The 20022-nt window shown below is 46.3% G+C and overlaps 1 protein-coding gene across 3 annotated transcripts in view; it reads left to right on the forward strand.

Annotated features, from left to right (window-relative positions):
• The first annotated feature begins 8378 nt into the window (after nt 1-8378).
• Nucleotides 8379-20022, forward strand: part of LOC143297006 (uncharacterized) — a 41917-nt gene continuing 30273 nt past the window's right edge. For 2 of the 3 annotated variants that reach the window (XM_076609123.1, XM_076609125.1), the window contains exons 1-3: nt 14047-14335; nt 17596-18073; nt 19331-19563. In XM_076609123.1, coding sequence (XP_076465238.1) covers nt 14240-14335; nt 17596-18073; nt 19331-19563 — 807 coding nt within the window. In that variant the 5' untranslated portion in view covers nt 14047-14239. Of the gene's footprint in view, nt 8780-14046; nt 14336-17595; nt 18074-19330; nt 19564-20022 lie in introns of those variants that run through there. The other variant, XM_076609124.1, reaches the window with a different exon arrangement.

A 20022-nucleotide genomic window follows, 5' to 3' on the forward strand; every position in this document is an offset into this window, starting at 1 on the left:
GAAGCTGGGCCCAAACTCCTTACCCCTTTATTTGGTGTGTGTGTTAAACTTGGGGTTTAAAAAGAAAATCCAATTTGGGGGGGGGGTGGGTTGTGGGGGGGGGTGAGAAAAGGAAAAGAGAAAAAAAATTATTGGAAAAACTGCGACAATTTGAAATTTAAATTTTCCTTGACTTGTTTGGAATAAAGAAGTCCGCCAAAAAAAAAGAAAAAAAAAGAAAAGAAAATTAAAATGAAATTATATCCATATCTGGAACTGTTTTGATATGTTTTGCTGAAAATTTGTGTGAAAGAAAAAAAAAAACACTTGTTTGTGTTTTTGTTGTAAATGTTGTGTGTGTGTGGGGTTTTAAAAGGGGAACTGAAATTTTAAAAAAGGGAGATTAAATCTGAATGAAAGGAAATGATTAAAAAATTAATTTGTGATTTTTCCATTAGGAAAAACCCCACCAAAAAAAAAAAACAAAAAAAACCAACAAAAAAAAAACAAAAAAGAACAAAACAAAACAAAAAAAAACAAAAAAAGTACACATACATTTTATTAAAGTGGAAGAAAGGGGAACACGGACTGTTTAGACTTATGGTGATTCAAAGAGGCCTCATCAATAGTTGGCAAGGAAAAACCGAGGAAAGATGACCTCGCGCTGATTTGGTGTAGAAAAAATTACTCCTTTGACGTGATGTGGATATGCAAAAGTTCTCGGTGAGTATAGAATTGGGAATGGAGGAGATAAATGGAGAAAAGAGGGGTTGGGGGGGGGAAAGGGCAGAAAATGGGAGTTTAAGGGGTTGGCGGGAAGGGGGAAAGGAGGTTTTGGAGGGGATTGAGGAAAGGGTTGTTATGGTGGTGGGGGGTGACAGAAGAAGAAACAGAAGTGAGAAGAAGAAGAATTGAGAAGAAGAATACTATGACGACAATGATGATGATGATTATAATGATGATGAACTGAGAAGAAGATGGATACTACGACGACAATGATGATGATGATGATGATGATGATGATTATAATGATGATGAACTGAAAGGAAGATGATTACTACGACGACAATGATGATGATGATTATGATGATGATGAATTGAGAAGCAGATGAACACTACGACGACGATAATGATGATGATAATGATGATGATGATGATGATAACGATGATGATGACAGAACAGAGAGGAAGAAAGGAGAGAAGGAAGGAAGGAAGGAAGGAGGGAAACAAAGAAGGCAGAAGAATGCAGGACGGAATGGAATGATGGAGAAGAAGGAGAGAAACTGACGACGACGACGGCGACAACAACAATAAAACAATAACAACATTAACAACAAGAAGGATGGACGCTGCCAATTAGTCTGATTTTTTTTTTTTTTTTTTTTTGGGGGGGGGGGGGATTACAAATTACAGATTACAGAATACTTTATTTTCTCAACAAGAGAAATTCATTTGTGGTGTTAAACACATAAACAATAATATTGAAATCACAGTCATTCAACGTGTATACATAAAAGACATAAAATCTTTTAGATGGCGATCCATGCATACAATAAATAATCACAGTGGATAACAACAACACAACAGAAACCTTTAAAAGGTAGCTTAGAGTAGATCATACATACATCATCACAGCCATACATCTGCAATACAAAATCATTCAAAGGATATGAATGAAATAGGCATGAAATAGCATACTAAAAGTAGACATAAGACATAAAAAAGATAATAATAACAATGCAATTCAACAATACTTTAAGATGTCAGGTTCATATATGTGTCATATATATACTTAGACTTATTCATTTATATATTCATTTATATACATTTCACGCGCACGTACGTGTACTCACACACTGCCGCACACACACACACACGCCTAGGCACACACGCACGCACGCACGCACATACACACACACACACACTGGACACACACACATGCACACGCACATACACACACACATACACACACACACACACACACACACACACACACGGCACACACACACACACATTGCACACACACACACAACACGCATACAACACACACACACACACTCAGTAACACACACGCAACATCCGTCCTCTCCCCACACTTCGATCCCACACACACACACACACCAACACCGTCGCCCTCACCCACACACTAAAAAAAAGAACCCACCCCTCCAACACACACACACACACCTACACCTTCACCCACACACTAAAAAAAGAACCATCACACACACACACACACCTACACTTTCACCCTCACCCACACACTAAAAAAAAAAACCCCATCACACACACACCTACACTTTCACCCTCACCCACACACTAAAAAAAAAGAACCATCACACACACACACACACACACACACCTACACCTTCACCCTCACCCACACACTAAAAAAAAGAACCATCACACACACACACACACACACACACACACACACACACACACACACACGCAGGCATGCAGGCAGGCAGGCAGAGACAGACAGCCAGCTCCACGTTATGAAATTACCCGCGGACAAATCACCGCGGCCAGGAACGACAACCGCGGTTATCGATGAACGCCCCTGATATTATATTACGGGCCTGCCGTGCAGACAAGTCGCCCCAGCAGTCTGTCAACTTCCAGCGTGAACGATAATGATGAAAATCTGTCTCCCCCGTTCCGTTCATCGAACTGGTTCTCTTCGCTGACGGTCTTAGTGTTAGTCTACTATAAACAGCTGCGAGCACCTACAGTACGCAAGCATGCACGCATACAGGCACACTGACCGGCCGGATGCCAGTGCGCGCCGGTGCGCATACACACACACACACACACACATCCATACGAGCAAGCACACACACACACACACACACACACATGCATACGAGAACGCACACACACACACACACACACACACACACACACTCACACACACGAGCGCACGCACTGACATACATACGAGCATGCACACACACACACACACACACACACACACACGCACACACACACACACACGCACACACACACACCCCGGGCCCGGCCTCCGTCTCCTCCTCGTCCCCCCCCCCCCACACACACGCACACACCTACTCCTCCACTCCCCACCCACACACTAACCCCCCCCCCCAACACACACACACACACACACTAAACCCCGTGCCCCCCCCCCTCCCCACGCCACTTCACGCCACCTCCCCCCCCCCCCCCACGCACACACACACACACGTCTGATATCACAGGAGTGACATTTAATTGGAATCTACAACCACTGCTACGACTTCACACACTATACAGGCGCAGGCGCACGAAGAAGGATAGATACAGACAGACAGAGACACAGACACTGACACTGACAGTGAGACACAGAGAAAGAGGGACAGAAAGGACGGGGAGAGGAGGTGGGGGTGGGGGGTCGGTATCCGCCTATTCTTTCCTGCTCGCGCGTGCGCGCGCGCACGGCACACACACACGCGCGCGCGCGCGCACGCGTACGCACACACACACACACTGGGGGTTTCAAGGCTATATATCTTCTTCAGACCCTCCTTGCCACAGTTATCAGATGATAATTATACAAAAATGAATATATCCTGACTGTCCCAGCAACAGGATTTGTGCTCACACAACTGATTTCTTTGGGGACTTGTTATGTTCGCCTTTGAGGTCAACTAAACAACTCAGTTAAGCAAATCGTATTAATTTCTAAGTGAAGCAAATAATTTGAACAATAAATATGGAATGTGCATGCATCGGGATTGAACACCGGGAATTATAAACATCATAATCTGTCACAAAGAGCAACCGAAACAATTTACGCCCGTTTTTTAGGGGGTGGGTGGTGGGTGGGGGGAGTGGGGGGTGTTTAATCTTATTTCTTAAGGAGATGAAAGTTTGTTGTTATTGTTGTTTGTTTTATCTTTTCATTCTTCATCAGGCTTTTGGTCCGCGGAATCAAGTGGAGGATGGATAGATTGGAGATTAAATTTTCATCCAAGTGCTGACAAAACTGATGTGCATCTCGCCGTTAAAAAAAAATAAAATAAAAAAAAAGGCGGGGTGTGTGTGTGTGTGTGTGTGGGGGGGGGGGGGGGGGGGGTGTGCTGAGAATGGAAGACTGCATCAAGGGAAATCACTGAGAACGAATTTGGCGTGCACGCTACACTACCTCGAGATCGTTCCGTGAAAACGGAACACACACATCACGGAAGAAAAGGTTTACGTTGCGTGAACGGTCAGAAGCTGGAAGGTGACGGACGGCATATATGTCGATCTGTTTTGCTTGTTTGTTGTGGATGCCCCCCCCCCCCACCCCCCGTCCCCCTCCACCCCACCCCACTCCCCGCCCCCCTTTACACGATGTCAGTGGCGGAGGAGGGGAGATGGTTTATGGGGGGTGGGGGGGATGGGTGGGTGAGGTGGGGTGGAGTGGACTGGAGGAGGGGATATGGCTTATGGGGGTGGGGGGGGGGGGGTGGGGGAGAGCTAGGAGGGTGGCGGGGAGGGAAGGAGGAGGAGGAGGGAGGGGTCAAGAAGGAGAGACGAGACTGAGCGGGGGGGGGGGGGGGGGGGGGGGGGGGACGTGGGGAGGTGAGGGTGGGGGAGGTATAGTGCAGCTTATATTAGTGTGAAAACGTCCCTGCCGATGTGAATGCGGGGATGCCTCATCAGTCAGAGTCTCTTCACTGTCATCCTCCTCCATTTCTTCATCCCTTTTCACTCCCGCCCCCCCCCCCCCCCCCCACACACACACACACCCTTCTCCGCCCACTCCCCACCTCCTTCCCCACCGTCCAACTCTCTCTGTCAGCTGTCTCTTGAGCAGCCACGTCGCATCTCACACCACACCCCTACCCCCCGGCCACCGTCCACACCTCCACTCCTCTTCTCTCCCTCAGGGCCAGGACATGACAGAAGTGAGTTGATAAGGGTGGGGAAGACGGGGGACGGAGGAGCGGGGTGGGGGTGGGGGGGTGGCAGGGGGCAGTGTGTGTGTGTGTGTGTATGTGTGTGTGTAGTGTGTGTGTGTGTGTAGTGTGTGTGTGTGTGTGTGTAGCTCAATGTGTGTGTGTAACTCTGTGTGTGTGTGTGGGGGGGGGGGGGGGGGGCGGGGGGCAGGGGCGTGGGGGGGGGGGTGACTCCCTCTGTGTGTGTGTGTGTGTGTGTGTGTGTGGTGAAGTCACAGATCGATCTTCCCCCCACCCCCCTCCCCGATCCCGAAAGGAAGACCACCAACATGTCTATTGATTTCTCTCTCTCTCTCTCTCTCTTTCTTTTTTCCCGGTGCCATCCTCCCTTCTCTAGCATCAGCCCTCCCCCTCCACCTCCCCCATCTCCACCCCCCCCCACCCACCCACCTACACACCACCCCCTACTCTAACCCCCACCCCAGTCCATCCCTAACCTTCCATCATCCGCACACTGAAAAAAAAAAAGAAAAAGAAGAAGAAGAAAAAAAGGTTAAATGACAGCCAGGGCAGATTTGGGCTGCAAAGGCAGATCTGCAAATGCAATCACTGACGTGAGAGGAAGGAAGGAGAGGGGCATTGGGGGGTGGGTGGGGGCGTGGGAGGTGGGTGGTGGTGGGAGGCAACAGCTAAGGAGTAGGGGGAGGGCCGGGGGGGGGGGGTGGGGGGGGCGCGTGTGGGGGGTGGCAGGTGGGTTAGTTCAAGTTGGCAACAGCATGTTGATAGTTGGATAATGCTGAGAGGGGGTGGAGGTTGGGGGGAGTGGGGAAAGATGGGGTGGGGGGGGGGAGTGGTGTAGCAGTGTATATTGGAACAGTGAAGGCTCCAGGCGTCTGTGTTGTGGCTCCCCGTCCATTGCATGATTGCTCAACGGCGTCGGCCGCTGCCGAGGTCGCACTTGAGAAAGTCGAGAGTTCGAATCCTCGCCCTGAGGGCCGGGAAGTCTGAGCTAAAAAAACATTCAGACCGCGCACGTCGTTCTCTGCATGACGATGTCTGTGGCCCGGCAGTAGTGTCCATCAGTCCACCTGAATAGTTCACTGTGTTCATTCGTTGTAAGTCTGCTGGCCAGGAATCAGTATTATGACAAAGACACATGGAACACACACACACACACACACACACACACGCACTGTGACACACACACACACACATACACAGTCACACACTTACGACAAACACACACACACACACACACGCACACGCGCGCGCACAAGCACAAGTTGTACACACATACATACATACATACATTCATACATACACACATACCGCAATGCAAGCCTTTCCTATTCATCTTTTCACTCTTCTACGTGGTTACCCCATTGATCCTACAAAAAGTCAGGGGGCTGATGTCGCCTGAACAGAATCAAAGCATGACTGGCTGGAGAGGGGGCGTGAGGGTGTGGACTGAGGCGAAAGAGACTCCGGCACAGAGAGAGAGACAGAGACAGAGACAGACGCTTTAACGCTTTGACACTTTGATGTCATTGGCCATGAGGTCCTTATGACATGGGTGAATGCATCAACATACTTTCAATTTAGAACAAACCATCATAATAAATGAATGAAATGGTGAAAGCAAAATTAATAATGAAGAAAAAAAAGATACTAACCAACAGGCCACGCAACACATAATAAATCCGTTCATTCATCTATCAATGCACCACGCAACATATTCCAACACTGGCTGCAGAATAAAATTGTCACAAGTTAAACCTACTAGTAGCCATCTGACCCCAGAGAGAGACAGACAGACGGACAGACACACACACACACACACACACACACACACACACACACACACACACACACACACACACACACACACACACACAGAGGGACAGAGATACAGAGACGGACACTGGCAGACAGACAGAGCCGAGGCTAAAATAGAGAGAGAGACAGACAGACAGACAGACAGACAGATAGATAGACAGACAGCCGAACAGTGGCAGACAGGCAGAGCCGAGACTGAGACACAGAGAGAGAGAGAGAGAGAGAGAGAGACTCGGAGAGAGAGAGACGGAGAGAGAGGCGGGGGGAGGAGAGAGAGAGAGAGATAGTGAGGAGAGTGAGAGGCGGGGGAAGGAGAGAGAGAGAGAGAGAGAGAGAGAGGCGGGGGAAGGAGAGAGACAGAGAGAGACTCGGAGAGAGAGAGAGAGAGACGGAGAGAGAGGCGGGGGGAGGAGAGAGAGAGAGAGTGAGAGAAAGAGAGTGAGAGAGTGTGTGAGAGAGAGAGAGGCGGGGGAAGGAGAGAGAGAGAGAGAGAGAGAGAGAGAGAGAGAGAGACGGAGAGAGAGGCGGGGAAAGGAGAGAGAGAGAGTGAGAGAAAGAGAGAGAGTGAGAGAGAGAGAGAGACAGTCAGCACATTATATACAGTTGCACTATTCATTGGAAACTCTATGCCAGCATCAACATCTGTCTGCCTGTTTAACCATCTCTCTCTCTCTCTGTTTCTTTCTTTCTCTCTCTCTCTCACTCCCCCCCCCCCCCCCCTCTCTCTGTGTCCTTTTTGCCAGAATGAACTGAAACTGAATCCTCCCATCTCCCTGTCCCTACCATCTCCCCCTGTCCCCCATCTCGCCCTGTCCTACTCTCCCTCCCCCCCCCCCCGCCCTACTCCCCCACCACACCCTCATACCCCCCCCCTGTCTTTCTCTCCTCCCCCCCCCCCCCCATTTTCCAACCCCTTTCCTCATCTCCTGCATGGTCCTCCCCTCCTACCGCCTTTCCTCTTCCCACCCCACCTTCTACTCTCCCTCTGTACTACTCTCCCTCCCCCATCACTTTCCCACCTTCCAATCTCCTCCATCCTTCTCTCCCCACTGTCCTACTCCCTCTATCATAATTTCCCATGTCTCCCTGTCCTACTCTCCCTTCCCCTGGGTCCCTCCTGTCCTACTCACCACTGTGTCCCCATCTGTTCTACTCCCCTACCCCCTATATCCCCCTGTCCTACTCTCCTCCACCCCTATATCCTGCCTGTCCTACTCACCCCCTTGTCCTACTCTCCCTCCCATGGTTTACCTTCCACCTGACCTATGCATCCAAAAAGGAAGAAAGACCACACATTTTCTGATGATCCCTACTTTCCGCTGGATGTGAATTTCGTTTGTGTGCATGTAAATCGATTTACTGACCAATAAGTAAATGGCTCCCAAAGCTTGAGTTATGTAGACTCTCAAAAACTCCTATATTCCACGTCAGTTATATTTTCTGTCTTCTATATGTTTGTAATGGTGTTGCATCTTGTCAGCCTCACGTTAATGAAAAGCTAAGGGGAAGTAACCCTTGTATTAATTTGGTTTCGTATCTGAGTGTGTGTTGTTGTCTTTTTATGTTTCGTATAACAAATAGCTCTAAATATCTTTTAAAACAAAATACATAATGAATAGCAACATCCTGTCATTCAATAGATACAAAACTAATAATTTTATAGCTCTCACCATACCTCCACGTCAAGAAATGGTCGCGAACTGCTCTAAATATAGAAAATGAGTCGACAAAGGAAATCCCTTGTTGCCACATATCCTACAGCCCGAAAAGTGTCTGTCGAGAGTTTTGTACGGTTTCAATGGTGAAAATCCATTCCTATCCCTTCAGTCAATGTGCTATTTTATGTGCCTTGCTTTCTGAAACCTCTAGAAACCAGCCAACAAGGAAGAAAATACGGAAGTGCTTTTTTTAGTAAGCTTACTTTACGCCGTGGTGACGTGTTCGACTGTGAGGTGGCATTGGACAACACCCCGAACTTGACACTGACCAGCCAACACTCAGTTGACAACACACCACCCGCCACAATGGCAAAAGAACTAGACATCGAGGGGAAGAGCAGGGTGGAGACCTTGAGCTTTGTAAGTCAATTTCTTCACATGTCGACCGCTTCAGCTTTGTGAAAAAAATGTGTCCCAAACCGTACTGCTTCAACGTGTGTTTGCTTCCAACAGTGTAGCATTGTAATGACGAGTAATGTACATTTTATAAGCGCACAGCTGAGGTAATGATGATAGGGTAGCCACGTTTCAGAATTGACGCGTCGATGTTGCCAACGTGTCAGTTCTAGAACAGTCTTATCACATGTGGGATCACAGGGGAGTGGGTGATGAAACAGAAACTTGTGAAAGATGACGAAATGTCACATGTGACACAAAAACCTAACCCAAAGTCATTTTGCCTCAGAGTACTACTGATAGTTGATGCGAAGTCACTTGTGTGTGTAAAGAGTCTGGGTGTGTTTTAGACAGTCATGCAAATGATTGACCAAGACAGGCGTTGAACGACACGACTGGTTTATTCAGCAGTAGGTGGTAGGAGGGGAGGGGGAAACCAAGGGAAGTAACTCTTCTAAGAGATCGTTGCCTTCGCAACGGAGAATGATGTTACATCTCCCTTTTTCTGAAAGTTCGTTCTTTGGGAGATAAATAATTTAACTGGAATCCATCAAAAGCTGCTTAACTAGAAAACACTCGTAAGGTTTCTTGACTAGATTGTCACTGAACACTGATACTTTCAACTGGAATTGTTTCTGGTGATAATTATCTTACTCTTATTTTTTACCTAATAGGGGAGATACAAAATGTTTGGGTTCGCAGACCCAAGGTTTGGCACACAGGCCGAATCATTGTACAAAATATGATTTCTCTTTATATGGCACACAGGCCAAAACTTTCACACATCTGCTAGGAGTCTACAAGTTCATTTTTGTCGGAGGGGTAATCTGCCGACCACTCTTGGTGATGTATCCGGGCTGGGTCTGGGTGGCGACGTCTGGCTGGGTACTGGGCTGGGTGTTCTGGGCACTGGCATCACGCTGGGGTTCACTGCTTGGCTGCGGCTTTTCTGTGGGTGCAGCCACATTCTCTTTCAGGCAACGACGGTTCCTCCGGTAGATACTGCCATCAGTCGTTTGGATCCTGAAGGATCTTGGTGTGTCTGCCTTCTCGATGACCTTCGCGGGTCGCCAACGGTCTCCTGGGGACAGCTGGACTTGGGTTTTTGCTCCTACCTTGAGTTCAGGTAGTGGGTGAGCAGAGCGGTTGTACTGCTTCTCTTGGGACTGTTGGAGTTCATGGCGACGTTGCATAACACTGTGGGGTTGGATGGTTTTGGGGGCTAGTTGGTTGGTGGTTGCAGGCAGGGTGGAACGTAACTGACGTCCCATCAGCAATTGCGATGGTGATGCGAGGTTGTCCACCGGGGTTGTGCGGTACTCCAGCAGTGCTCGCTCTGGGTTGGTTCTCTCAGTGTGTGCCTTTTGCAGGAGTCTTTTTGCTGTCTGGACAGTTTTTTCAGCCAATCCATTTGACTGTGGATATCCCGGGCTCGATGTCACATGATGAAAATCCCATCGGGAGGCAAACAGGGCAAAATCACTGGAGGCGTATTGGGGACCGTTGTCACTTATAACTGTTTCAGGCACTCCGTGTCGAGCAAACTGCATGCATAGTTTCTGGATGATGGCTATGGAGGTTGTCGATGTGAGTTCATCCAGTTCAAAGAATCTGCTGTAGTAGTCTACAGTGATCAGGTAGGTCTTGTTGTTCCAGGTGAACAGATCTGTTCCAACTTTCTGCCAGGGTCGGGAAGGTACATCATGGGGAATGAGGGGCTCTTTGGGATTTGAGGGAAGGTGGGGTATACATGTTGGACATGTGGAAACAAGGTTCTTGATGTCTTGGGTGATGCCTGGCCAGAACAAAGCTTGTCGGGCTCGCAGGGTTGTCTTCTCTATGCCAAAGTGTCCCTCATGCAGCCTTTCCAGAATGATCTGTCTCATCAGTGTTGGGATGAAGATCCTTTCACCTTTCAGGATGATGTCATCGATTATGGTGAGCTCTTCTCTGTAGTTCCAGAACTCTATGGCACTGGAGTGGCATTGTTTTCTGGTCTCTGGCCATCCTTGCTGGATGTATGTCTTGAGGTGATGAAGCTGTGGGTCATCTTTTGTCGCTTTCCGTATTTCTTCTAGCTTGTTGTCGCTGATGGGCATGTTCTTCATGACAGCATGCACCTGAGTGTCGAAGTCTTTGCTCATCTGGTCATTTGGGTCAACTGGGATGTGTTTTCGGGACAGAGTGTCGGCCACAGGTATGCTTTGTCCACTGACATGGATGACTTTGATGTCATATTTTTGCAACTGCAAGAGCATACGTTGCAGTCTGGGTGGTGCAGTTGACAGGGGTTTCTTTATGATCGCCTCCAACGGTTTGTGGTCTGTGTGGACGATGGTTTGTCGGCCATAGACGTATTGGTGGAACCGTTTGCACCCAAACAGGATGGCGTACAGCTCTTTTTCTATTTGGGCGTAGTGCTGCTCCGTTTCGTTCAGTGCTTTGGATGCAAAAGCGACTGGCCTGTCTTCCTGAAGGAGGGTGGCTCCTAGTCCATGCTGGCTGGCATCCACTTCCAGTGTGACTGGCTTTGCTGGATCGAAGAATGCGAGAACAGGTTGGGATGAGATCATGTGCTTGGTTTTCTCAAATGCTGCCTGCTGAGGTGTGTCCCATACAAACTCGGTCTCGTTTTTGAGCAGGTCTCGCATGGGTTTTGTGATCTCAGAGAGCTGTGGGGCAAACTTGGACAGGTATGTGATCATCCCAAGGATTGTTTGGAGTTCCTTCAGGTCTGATGGGGGCGGCATGTTCAGGATGGCTGAAACCTTTGCAGGATCTGGCTTCAGACCTTGTGATGTGACGAGGTGGCCAAAGTATTCAACCTCCTGTGTTCCAATGGTCAGCTTTTCTGCATTCAGTTTCAGGTTCTTTTCTTTGGCTCTGTTCAAAGCGGCTCTCAGGTTGTCATCATGTTCCTTCTGATTTGAGCCTGAAACGATGATGTCGTCTACTAGAGGCGTGACTCCAGGGATTCCTTCGAAGATCTCGTCCATCTTCCGTTGGAAGATGTCCTGGGCACAGATGAGACCAAATGGAAGCCTCTTAAACCTGTACCTGCCTCCATGTGGTGTGTTGAAAGTGGTCAGGTACGATGACTGCTCGTCTAGCAGGAGTTGCCAGTACCCTGATTGTGCATCCAACTTGCTGAAGATTTTGGCGTTGGACATCTTTGCCAAAGCATCTTCGAGTGTTGGCATTCGGTAGTGGGGGCGTCTTGTCACCTCGTTTAGGTCTTTTGGGTCCAGGCATATCCTTAGCTTGCCGTTTGGTTTCTCGACCACGACCATGGAGTTTACCCAGTCAGTTGGCTCAGTCACTTTCTCAATGACTTCCATGCGCTCCATTCTCTTGATTTCCTCCATGATGCGGTCCTTCAGGGAGTGAGGTACTCGTCTAGGTGCATGCACTTTTGGGGTTGCGTTGGGTTGGAGGTGGATGTTGACTTCTCCTTCCAGAGATCCAAAACCGCTGAATACGGTTTTGTATTCTTTCAGTACTGCTTCTTTGGTGAGAGGAGGTTCACTGACAGAAAGAATCAGTTTGATGAGGTTCAGATCCAGGGAGGCTTGGAGACTCAATACTGGTTGTGTGTGGCCGGTGTCTGCAATGATGAATTCTTGTCGCAGTGTTCTCCCTTTGTAGCTGCAGTCCATGGTGGTCTTTCCTTTCACATTGAGGGCTTGCCCTGTGTAGCTGTAAAACTTCTGCTTGGTCTTGCTCAGAGGTGGCTGTTTGGTCAGTTGCTTGTAGTTCTTCCAGGGAATCACGTTGACCTGAGCGCCTGTATCTATTTTGAAACTTATTTTGTCTCCAGTCTCAAGGTCAAGCTTGACATAGGCTGTATCAGGATGAGTGGACTTTCCATTGACTGTGTAGACATATAGGTCCTGATCACTATCCACTTCCTCTTGGGCCAGACTGTGGACAGCTTGCTTACTCTTCTTTTTCATGCAGCATTTCTCGTAATGGTTTGCTTTCTTGCAGTAGTGGCAAGATTGTCCGTATGCAGGACATGCTCTCCTTTCATGGATTCCTCCACAGTTTCTGCAGCGGTTTCTGTTTTGCTGTTGCTGATCACGGTCTTGACGTGAATGGTCATGTCGCTGGCGCTCATGTTTTCCGTGTCGTACAGCTGCTACTTCAGCAGCGGCTGGTCTGTCTGACATGGATTCAAGACATTGCTGTGTGGTCTCGAAGTTCGTGGCGATCTGTATTGCCTTGTCCATTGTCAGCGTGTCGCCCTCTGTGAGGAGTTTTTCTCTGATGTCCCGTGACTGGACACCAGCTACGATGCGGTCACGCACCATTTCATCACTGCTTGTATATTCGCAATCTTTGACCAGATTCCTGAGGTCTGTCACAAATGAATCAAACGTTTCCCCTTTGTCTTGCTTTCTCCCCTGGAAAATGTATCTGGCAAATACAGTGTTCTTTTGTGGAGAGCAGTGGGCTCTGAATTTGGTGAGAATGGTGTTGACATTCTTTTGATCTGCTTCTGCAAGGTTCCACGACTTGAAAATCTCCCTACCTTTGTCTCCTATCCATATACGGACGTATGCTGCCTGCTCCTCTGGACTTGTTTTCTTCAGTGGGCCAAGAAACATCAGCTTGGCGTGATCTTCAAATCTTGTCCACTCCGTGTCTAAGTTGTTGGCAGTCCAGTTCATAGTTGGATTTTGTTGAAAAGCCATGCTGAAAATACGTACCACTGAACCACCCCTTTTGCTTCAATAACGTTACGTGTCTTTGCTTCGCTAAACGGAAGGCTATGACGTGTTAGGTTACGTGTATAAAATCAGACGTAACGAGCACCAGTCCTCGCACCACTTTCAGAGTGAAATGTGAGGGGTCTGCCACTGAAACGCCTGTAAGTCCGAAAACACAACCTACGTAGTAACGACGTTGTTGAACAGTGTCGGAGGGCCAATAAAACTGGATTGAACAAGCAGTTCTTTGTTCGATTGAAACTTCGTAAACCTTACTTGTTGAGATCGCAGTCAAGGTCGCCGTGTGTGGTTTGTTGCTTGGGCTCTTGTCCGTGTTTCTGACACCATGTAAAGAGTCTGGGTGTGTTTTAGACAGTCATGCAAATGATTGACCAAGACAGGCGTTGAACGACACGACTGGTTTATTCAGCAGTAGGTGGTAGGAGGGGAGGGGGAAACCAAGGGAAGTAACTCTTCTAAGAGATCGTTGCCTTCGCAACGGAGAATGATGTTACAGTGTGTAGGCATGATGGACAGGGCATAATAATTATGTAACTGTAATTGACAATTTAGTTTGTGATATACAGTGTGGGCCTTCTCACCAAGTTAATCGAATAAAGAAAAAGTAAATGATAGAATTTTGTTATACAGAAACCTGATCCAGTGAGATACCAACACCAGACTACTGAACAAGAGATATTATATATATACAGTCATGGCAAGTCTTGCTGACAGCAAGATTTCTTTTTCAATGCTTGACGCAGGAATTGATTTTGAAAATGCAGCACTCTCTTTATGGGATGAAATGGACGTTAGTAATTTTTCTTTATATACAGTTTGCTAAAAATTCCTTGTGGACTTTGATGTGACTGAAGACTGTTCACCATGTTAAAAGGGGGGGTAGAGTAGTGGTGGGGATAGGGGTTGGTGGTTGTACGGGTAGGTGTAGAAGGTGAAGAGGTAGAGTAGAATAACAACAGAGGGTAGGTGCACAATCCACTCTCTCCTCGTACCACAGCAGGGTCTTTTAGAAAGATGAATTGAGGTGTTTATTTCTCTAACTTAACAGCACACCTGGAACACACACAATATTAAAACCCAGGTTAAATCAATACCAAAACATATGCTAGACATAATCGCACTGATGTAACAGAAACATCATTATGTTGTCTGGACAAGTAAACAATTCCACAGATAACCTTTCTCCATTCTGACACTCAATGTCTAGCCGTACACTCTCTTCTCAAAGAGATCTATGTAAGAATGTAAAACAAGCTTCATATAACTTACCATCAACAATCAGTGACATATAAGTTAATGTGCACCAAATATATGACTAACAAATACTAACTCCCAGTATTTAACTCCTGTCAAACCACCATAGAATAATAGCTGTCGTACCAAGTATGTGGCAGACAATTACAAACTCCCAGTGTTTAACTCCAGTTAAATCACCATACAGTAATAGCTGTTTCCATTAAGACTGAACAAATCTGTACTTTGTATCTGCAAAGTATCTCATTGGTAAAATGTTTACATGGGAATCATATAGTTACCAAGTAATTTGGTAAATATATAGCAACCTGTGTGCACCAACATAGGACTGCCTGTCAGTGGTCTCAAATCTTATTGAACACATACAGCTATGTGTTACCCCACTGGCATATAACACATGACTACAGCACATGGTAATCACAACTACCAAGTCACACATGTCCCCATGTTGCATTATCACCCATGTGCACACACATGGAAAAGCATGAACATACAGTTAGCCTGTAGATTTGTTCACCTTGAATATAACCATCACCACCTAACACACTGGCTCAGTGGGATTGTGTTCTGCTACATGAATATAAAGTGAACCCTGAAACGTTGGGGCTGTGAGTAATGCTTGTACTGGTAATTTGGTTTGTATGTCATGCCTCAAAATAATTCCAACTGTTACAACCAAAACATTCTACACAGATGCAACCCACACATAATCTCTGTGTTTCTTTGTGTCTAAATGCTTACATTGACACACAATTGACACAACAATTGACACACCACTGACATGTTACTGAACATTATCATTTATGTAAGCCAAGATGCACAACCTGTAAACCCAAACATGATGTCCAAGCATCATACCATAATATCAACCTGTAGGAAACAGGAAAGGGGGGGGGCAGGGGGGGGATACCCAAATACCCTAAACCAGTACTCCATTTAGTCATGTATTGGCTACATTGTGTATTTTAACCACTTTTCCCTCAGTCACCAGCCTCAAATACAATTAAGCCATACACATGCGGGCTATGCTCTCTCACAAGTCATGGTATCTGCATCAACACATTCCAGTTACATTAACTGTGCAATACCACATCAGCCAAAAGTGTCATAATGTTCTTGTGATACAACATTACAATTCGACAAACTCCAAACTGTTTCCAAAAACCAGAAAGTAAATTGCCAACAAACCAAATTACCAGTACAAGCATTACTCACAGCCCCAACGTTTCAGGGTTCACTTTATATTCATGTAGCAGAACACAATCCCACTGAGCCAGTGTGTTAGTTACAGAATCCAAGTATAACATAAATCAAGCATTCAACTAAGTCTGAAAAATAGATGCTAGTTTGACACTCACAGCCCCCATGGTACTGTCTTGACCGTCTGGCTCTCCTGGCCTGCTTCAAGGAAGGAAAAGAAAGAAACCCCACTTGCCTATTCATTTTATCCTCTTCACAAGCTGGCACCGCATGCAAACTATCTTCTGACCCAGAACGTTTCCAATTGGCTGAAGTTAACAGACCAATCCGGGACCAACCATGCTAGACTTGCACATTCAACACTTTTCTCACAGAACCCAGCATTGTCAAGGAGGAGGGGAGGGGAGGGGGGGGGGGTGATGAAAAGAGGAAGGGAAGGAGGAGGAAAGATCGCCCAGCCCTGATTCTGTTCTAAACAGCTCATGATAAACACACCACACCATGTGGTGACCATTGAGGCAGATGCCATCCTGCCAGAGATCGACATGGGGGGGTAAGGAGGGGGGTTGGGGGGGGGAGGGGGGGACGGGGTTGAGGGTGATGGGAGTGGAAGGGAAAAGGGCAGGGGAGTGTATAGGAAGAGAATGGTCAGAGGAGATACCATCTTTACTTAGTATTTCTTGATAACTTGCTCCCTCTGTACTTGGCCAAGGGAAGGGGGGAAAGGGAGAGAGGGTATGGGGAGGGGTGTTGGTGGGGATAGATGCCATGAAAGGGGGGTGGGGGGAGAAGAGTAGGGAGGTAGGAAGGAGGGGTCCATCAGTGCGCAGTGTGTCTGAGAAAATCCCATGCTTCCACCATAGGCGCCTGACACACTATAACAACCATATAGGATAGCATTTTCCCATCAGAATATAGCAGCAACAGTTCATTTGTTTGATTATAGTAAAACTGTTGAAAACAAACACTTCCATAAAGAGCAGCCATTGACAAAAGATTCTCAACAGTATTCAGAAATTACGAAAATTATATGTGTTTAGTTTTAGTTACACATATGAATAAGATTTATTTGAGAATAAACAAATGACCACAACTAATTCTTACAGTGTTTCACTTTTACTTTTGGATATGATATCTGGTTACCAGTTGTAGCTTTTGATTAAAAATGCAGTGTTCATTACGCTTGCAGATGAAAGTCTTGAGATGATACTGAAAACTTCTGACAACATGTTAGTATTTGACATAGAGTAAATTGCTTAACACCGCACAACAAAGTTTGCAGTGCAATACACACAGTGCAGTATGAAAATGTGCTGTTGCTGTTTGATTGATTTTTTTTGTTGCAGTTTTTTTTGTTTTTTTCTCTCGCTCTCTTGTGTGATAAACCACCAGATGGTCATTGTATTGAGCAAATAAAAAATTACTTCATTAAGGCCTTCCTCTAGTTATCAGTTATAGTATTTTCTTTAGTTATTAGCAGTTATACTATATTTTGCCTGTTTGTGTATGATCTGCTCTCTCACATGTCTTTCATGTCATCGTCTCTGATGACCAGCCGGAAATCCTTTATAATAAACTTTGAATTTATTGTTTCAGAATGACCTTGATCTACTCTCGGGCGACCTGCTGGATTTCTTCAACACAGACAACACAGACTGCATGTCTGACTTCTTTTCCATGCAACCGGAAGAGAACACGCAGCCGGCTACCACCGCCAGACAGACCAAAGCGCACAGTGATCACGACTACTTTGCTCACCGTTCCCCAGGCCAGCGCAGCGACAGCGGTGTGTCTGTGAACTCTGTGGAGCTAGAGGACTCATTCCTGCCCACCATGACGGCAGGGGAGGATGGGGTGGATTTTTCTGCCTCTGGACAGGCTCTGCTGTCCTCCCCCCACCAGTCAGACTCCCTGTCACCTCTCTCTGACACCAACTCTGATTCCAACCCTCTTGCTAGTGAGGATTTTGATATCAGTATGGACTTCGGTGATGTGGGGGACGTGGACCAGGAGGATGTGTTTGGGAGCAGTGGAGTTACTTGCTCAAAAGACACTGATGTTTCCATTGATTTTGGTGGGTTTGATGTCACAGTGTTGTTGTTTTTGTTTTTTTTAAATGTGTGTGCTGTGTGACGTAGTACTAAACAAGTGCTGAACTTAGAGTGTTCTGGATATTTCACTTGTATTTTTGTGTCTGAAAAAGAAAGTCTGAGTCTTATGCATCAAGTCTTACAATGTGAATTCAAATATGTGAGTCTTTCAACTTGATGAGCACTTGCTTGACCTGAAACTGTTGAAAAATGAAGGCTTGCAGTAGTCGGTGTGAAGGTCAAAACACTGTGAGCACTCATTGGCTCTGTCATCCCCTGTTTGTAGAAAAGAAGATGGCAAAGGAGTAACCGTGGCACTTGCCAGTTCAGATCTGTTTCAGAAACTGTGATTATGAGCAGTATGCAGTGTAACGATAATCAATTAATCATTTTGGTTTTTATCTTTTTTTTCTTTATTTTGTGTGCTGATTTTATGTACTTCTGGCAGGCTTTCTTCATGTCTTCAGCACCAGTGTTTGTATTTCCCTGCATAATGAGTTCAGTCTTGTAACAGTGTTTGTTGGTGATTTATGAATTGTAGATATTGTTCATGTTCAGTCGATCAGTGCCAAGTGTTTGAATTACATCATCGATTATCTTTGTTTGTTTCCACCTGCCAAGTTTAGTGTTATCCTATGTACAGCATCCTGACCAGTTCATTTTTACAGATATGTAGATCAATCTACATGTATACATGTAGAAAAATCTTCATTTTCTTAAAACTGCAATGTGGGGCTCAAAATTGTCCCATAAATTGATATAATGCAAAATGGGAGCATTTTGTTCCCTGGATCATGAGCTATTTTGTTTTGTTTTGCTGATTATCTTCGTTTTACATATATGTACCTTTCTTATTTGGCACTGTGTTAAGATAATCATTGTTGCCTCATTGCCGTTGATGTTTTGTTTGTTTATTTCCAAATGGGGATCTTCAATCCAGTGGCTATTCACATAGTGTGATTTTAGGTTATTTCCAGAAAATAAAGGATGTCCAGCCAAGCTTACCACACAGTGCACACAAGTTCTTCACCGCCAAGTTTGTGTGTGAAAAACACTCCCCAAAACCAGATATGTTTTGTCACACAGTTTGGTTTGTATAGATCTAAACAACACACTGGAGTCCTTCATTTTATTTTAAAGTTGGTCAAGGGGGAAGGTTAGTCAGTTTTCTATTGCATGTATAAGACATGAAACAAAGCATGTTCTGCCAGTCTTGACACGCAATGCCATCCACTGTGCAGACTTTGCAAAGTGCATCAACTCCATGCCCGCAGTGGGGCAGCAGCAGGTGCAGGCGATCAAGACCAGTGGGGGTCAGCAGGCCATCATTCTAGTGGACGCCAACACTCGGCAGCCCATCCAGGTGCACCGCCTGGCTGCTCACAGCACTGGTGGTGGTGGGGACAGCGACAGTCTGCCCTTCACCATGAAGGACATCATCAGCGACGTGCCCTGCACCACTGATGGTGGCAAGGTGTGTTTGTGTGTGTGTTGCTGAGTTTGTGTATGTGTGTTTTTGTGTGTGCATGTGTGTGGTGGGGGAGGGGTTTGGGGGGTCGGGGGATGACAGTGACAGTCTGCCCTTCACCATGAAGGACATCATCAGCGACATGCCCTGCACCACTGATGGTGGCAACTTGTGTGTGTGTCACAGAGTTTGTGTGTGCATGTGTGTGTGTGAAGTTTTTAAATTTTTAAAAAAGTGAATGCTGATTTGTGTGTGTGTGTGTGAGTGTGTTGTTGTTGTTGATCCATGAGAAGACAGATCCAGGCCAATGTTTACCATTTCAAAAGTTTAGTGGGTTTGGTTTGGTTTTTGTTTTTAGCCCATAGTTTTTACTTCAGTGTATTGCAGATTAACAACAACAGTGTTTTATGCATAAATAACTCACAGACATTCAAGTTTTCTTACTGTTTTGGGGGTCAAGTTCTT

Source organism: Babylonia areolata, chromosome 22 (assembly GCF_041734735.1).
Source record: "Babylonia areolata isolate BAREFJ2019XMU chromosome 22, ASM4173473v1, whole genome shotgun sequence".
Taxonomy (NCBI): Eukaryota; Metazoa; Mollusca; class Gastropoda; order Neogastropoda; family Buccinidae; genus Babylonia; species Babylonia areolata.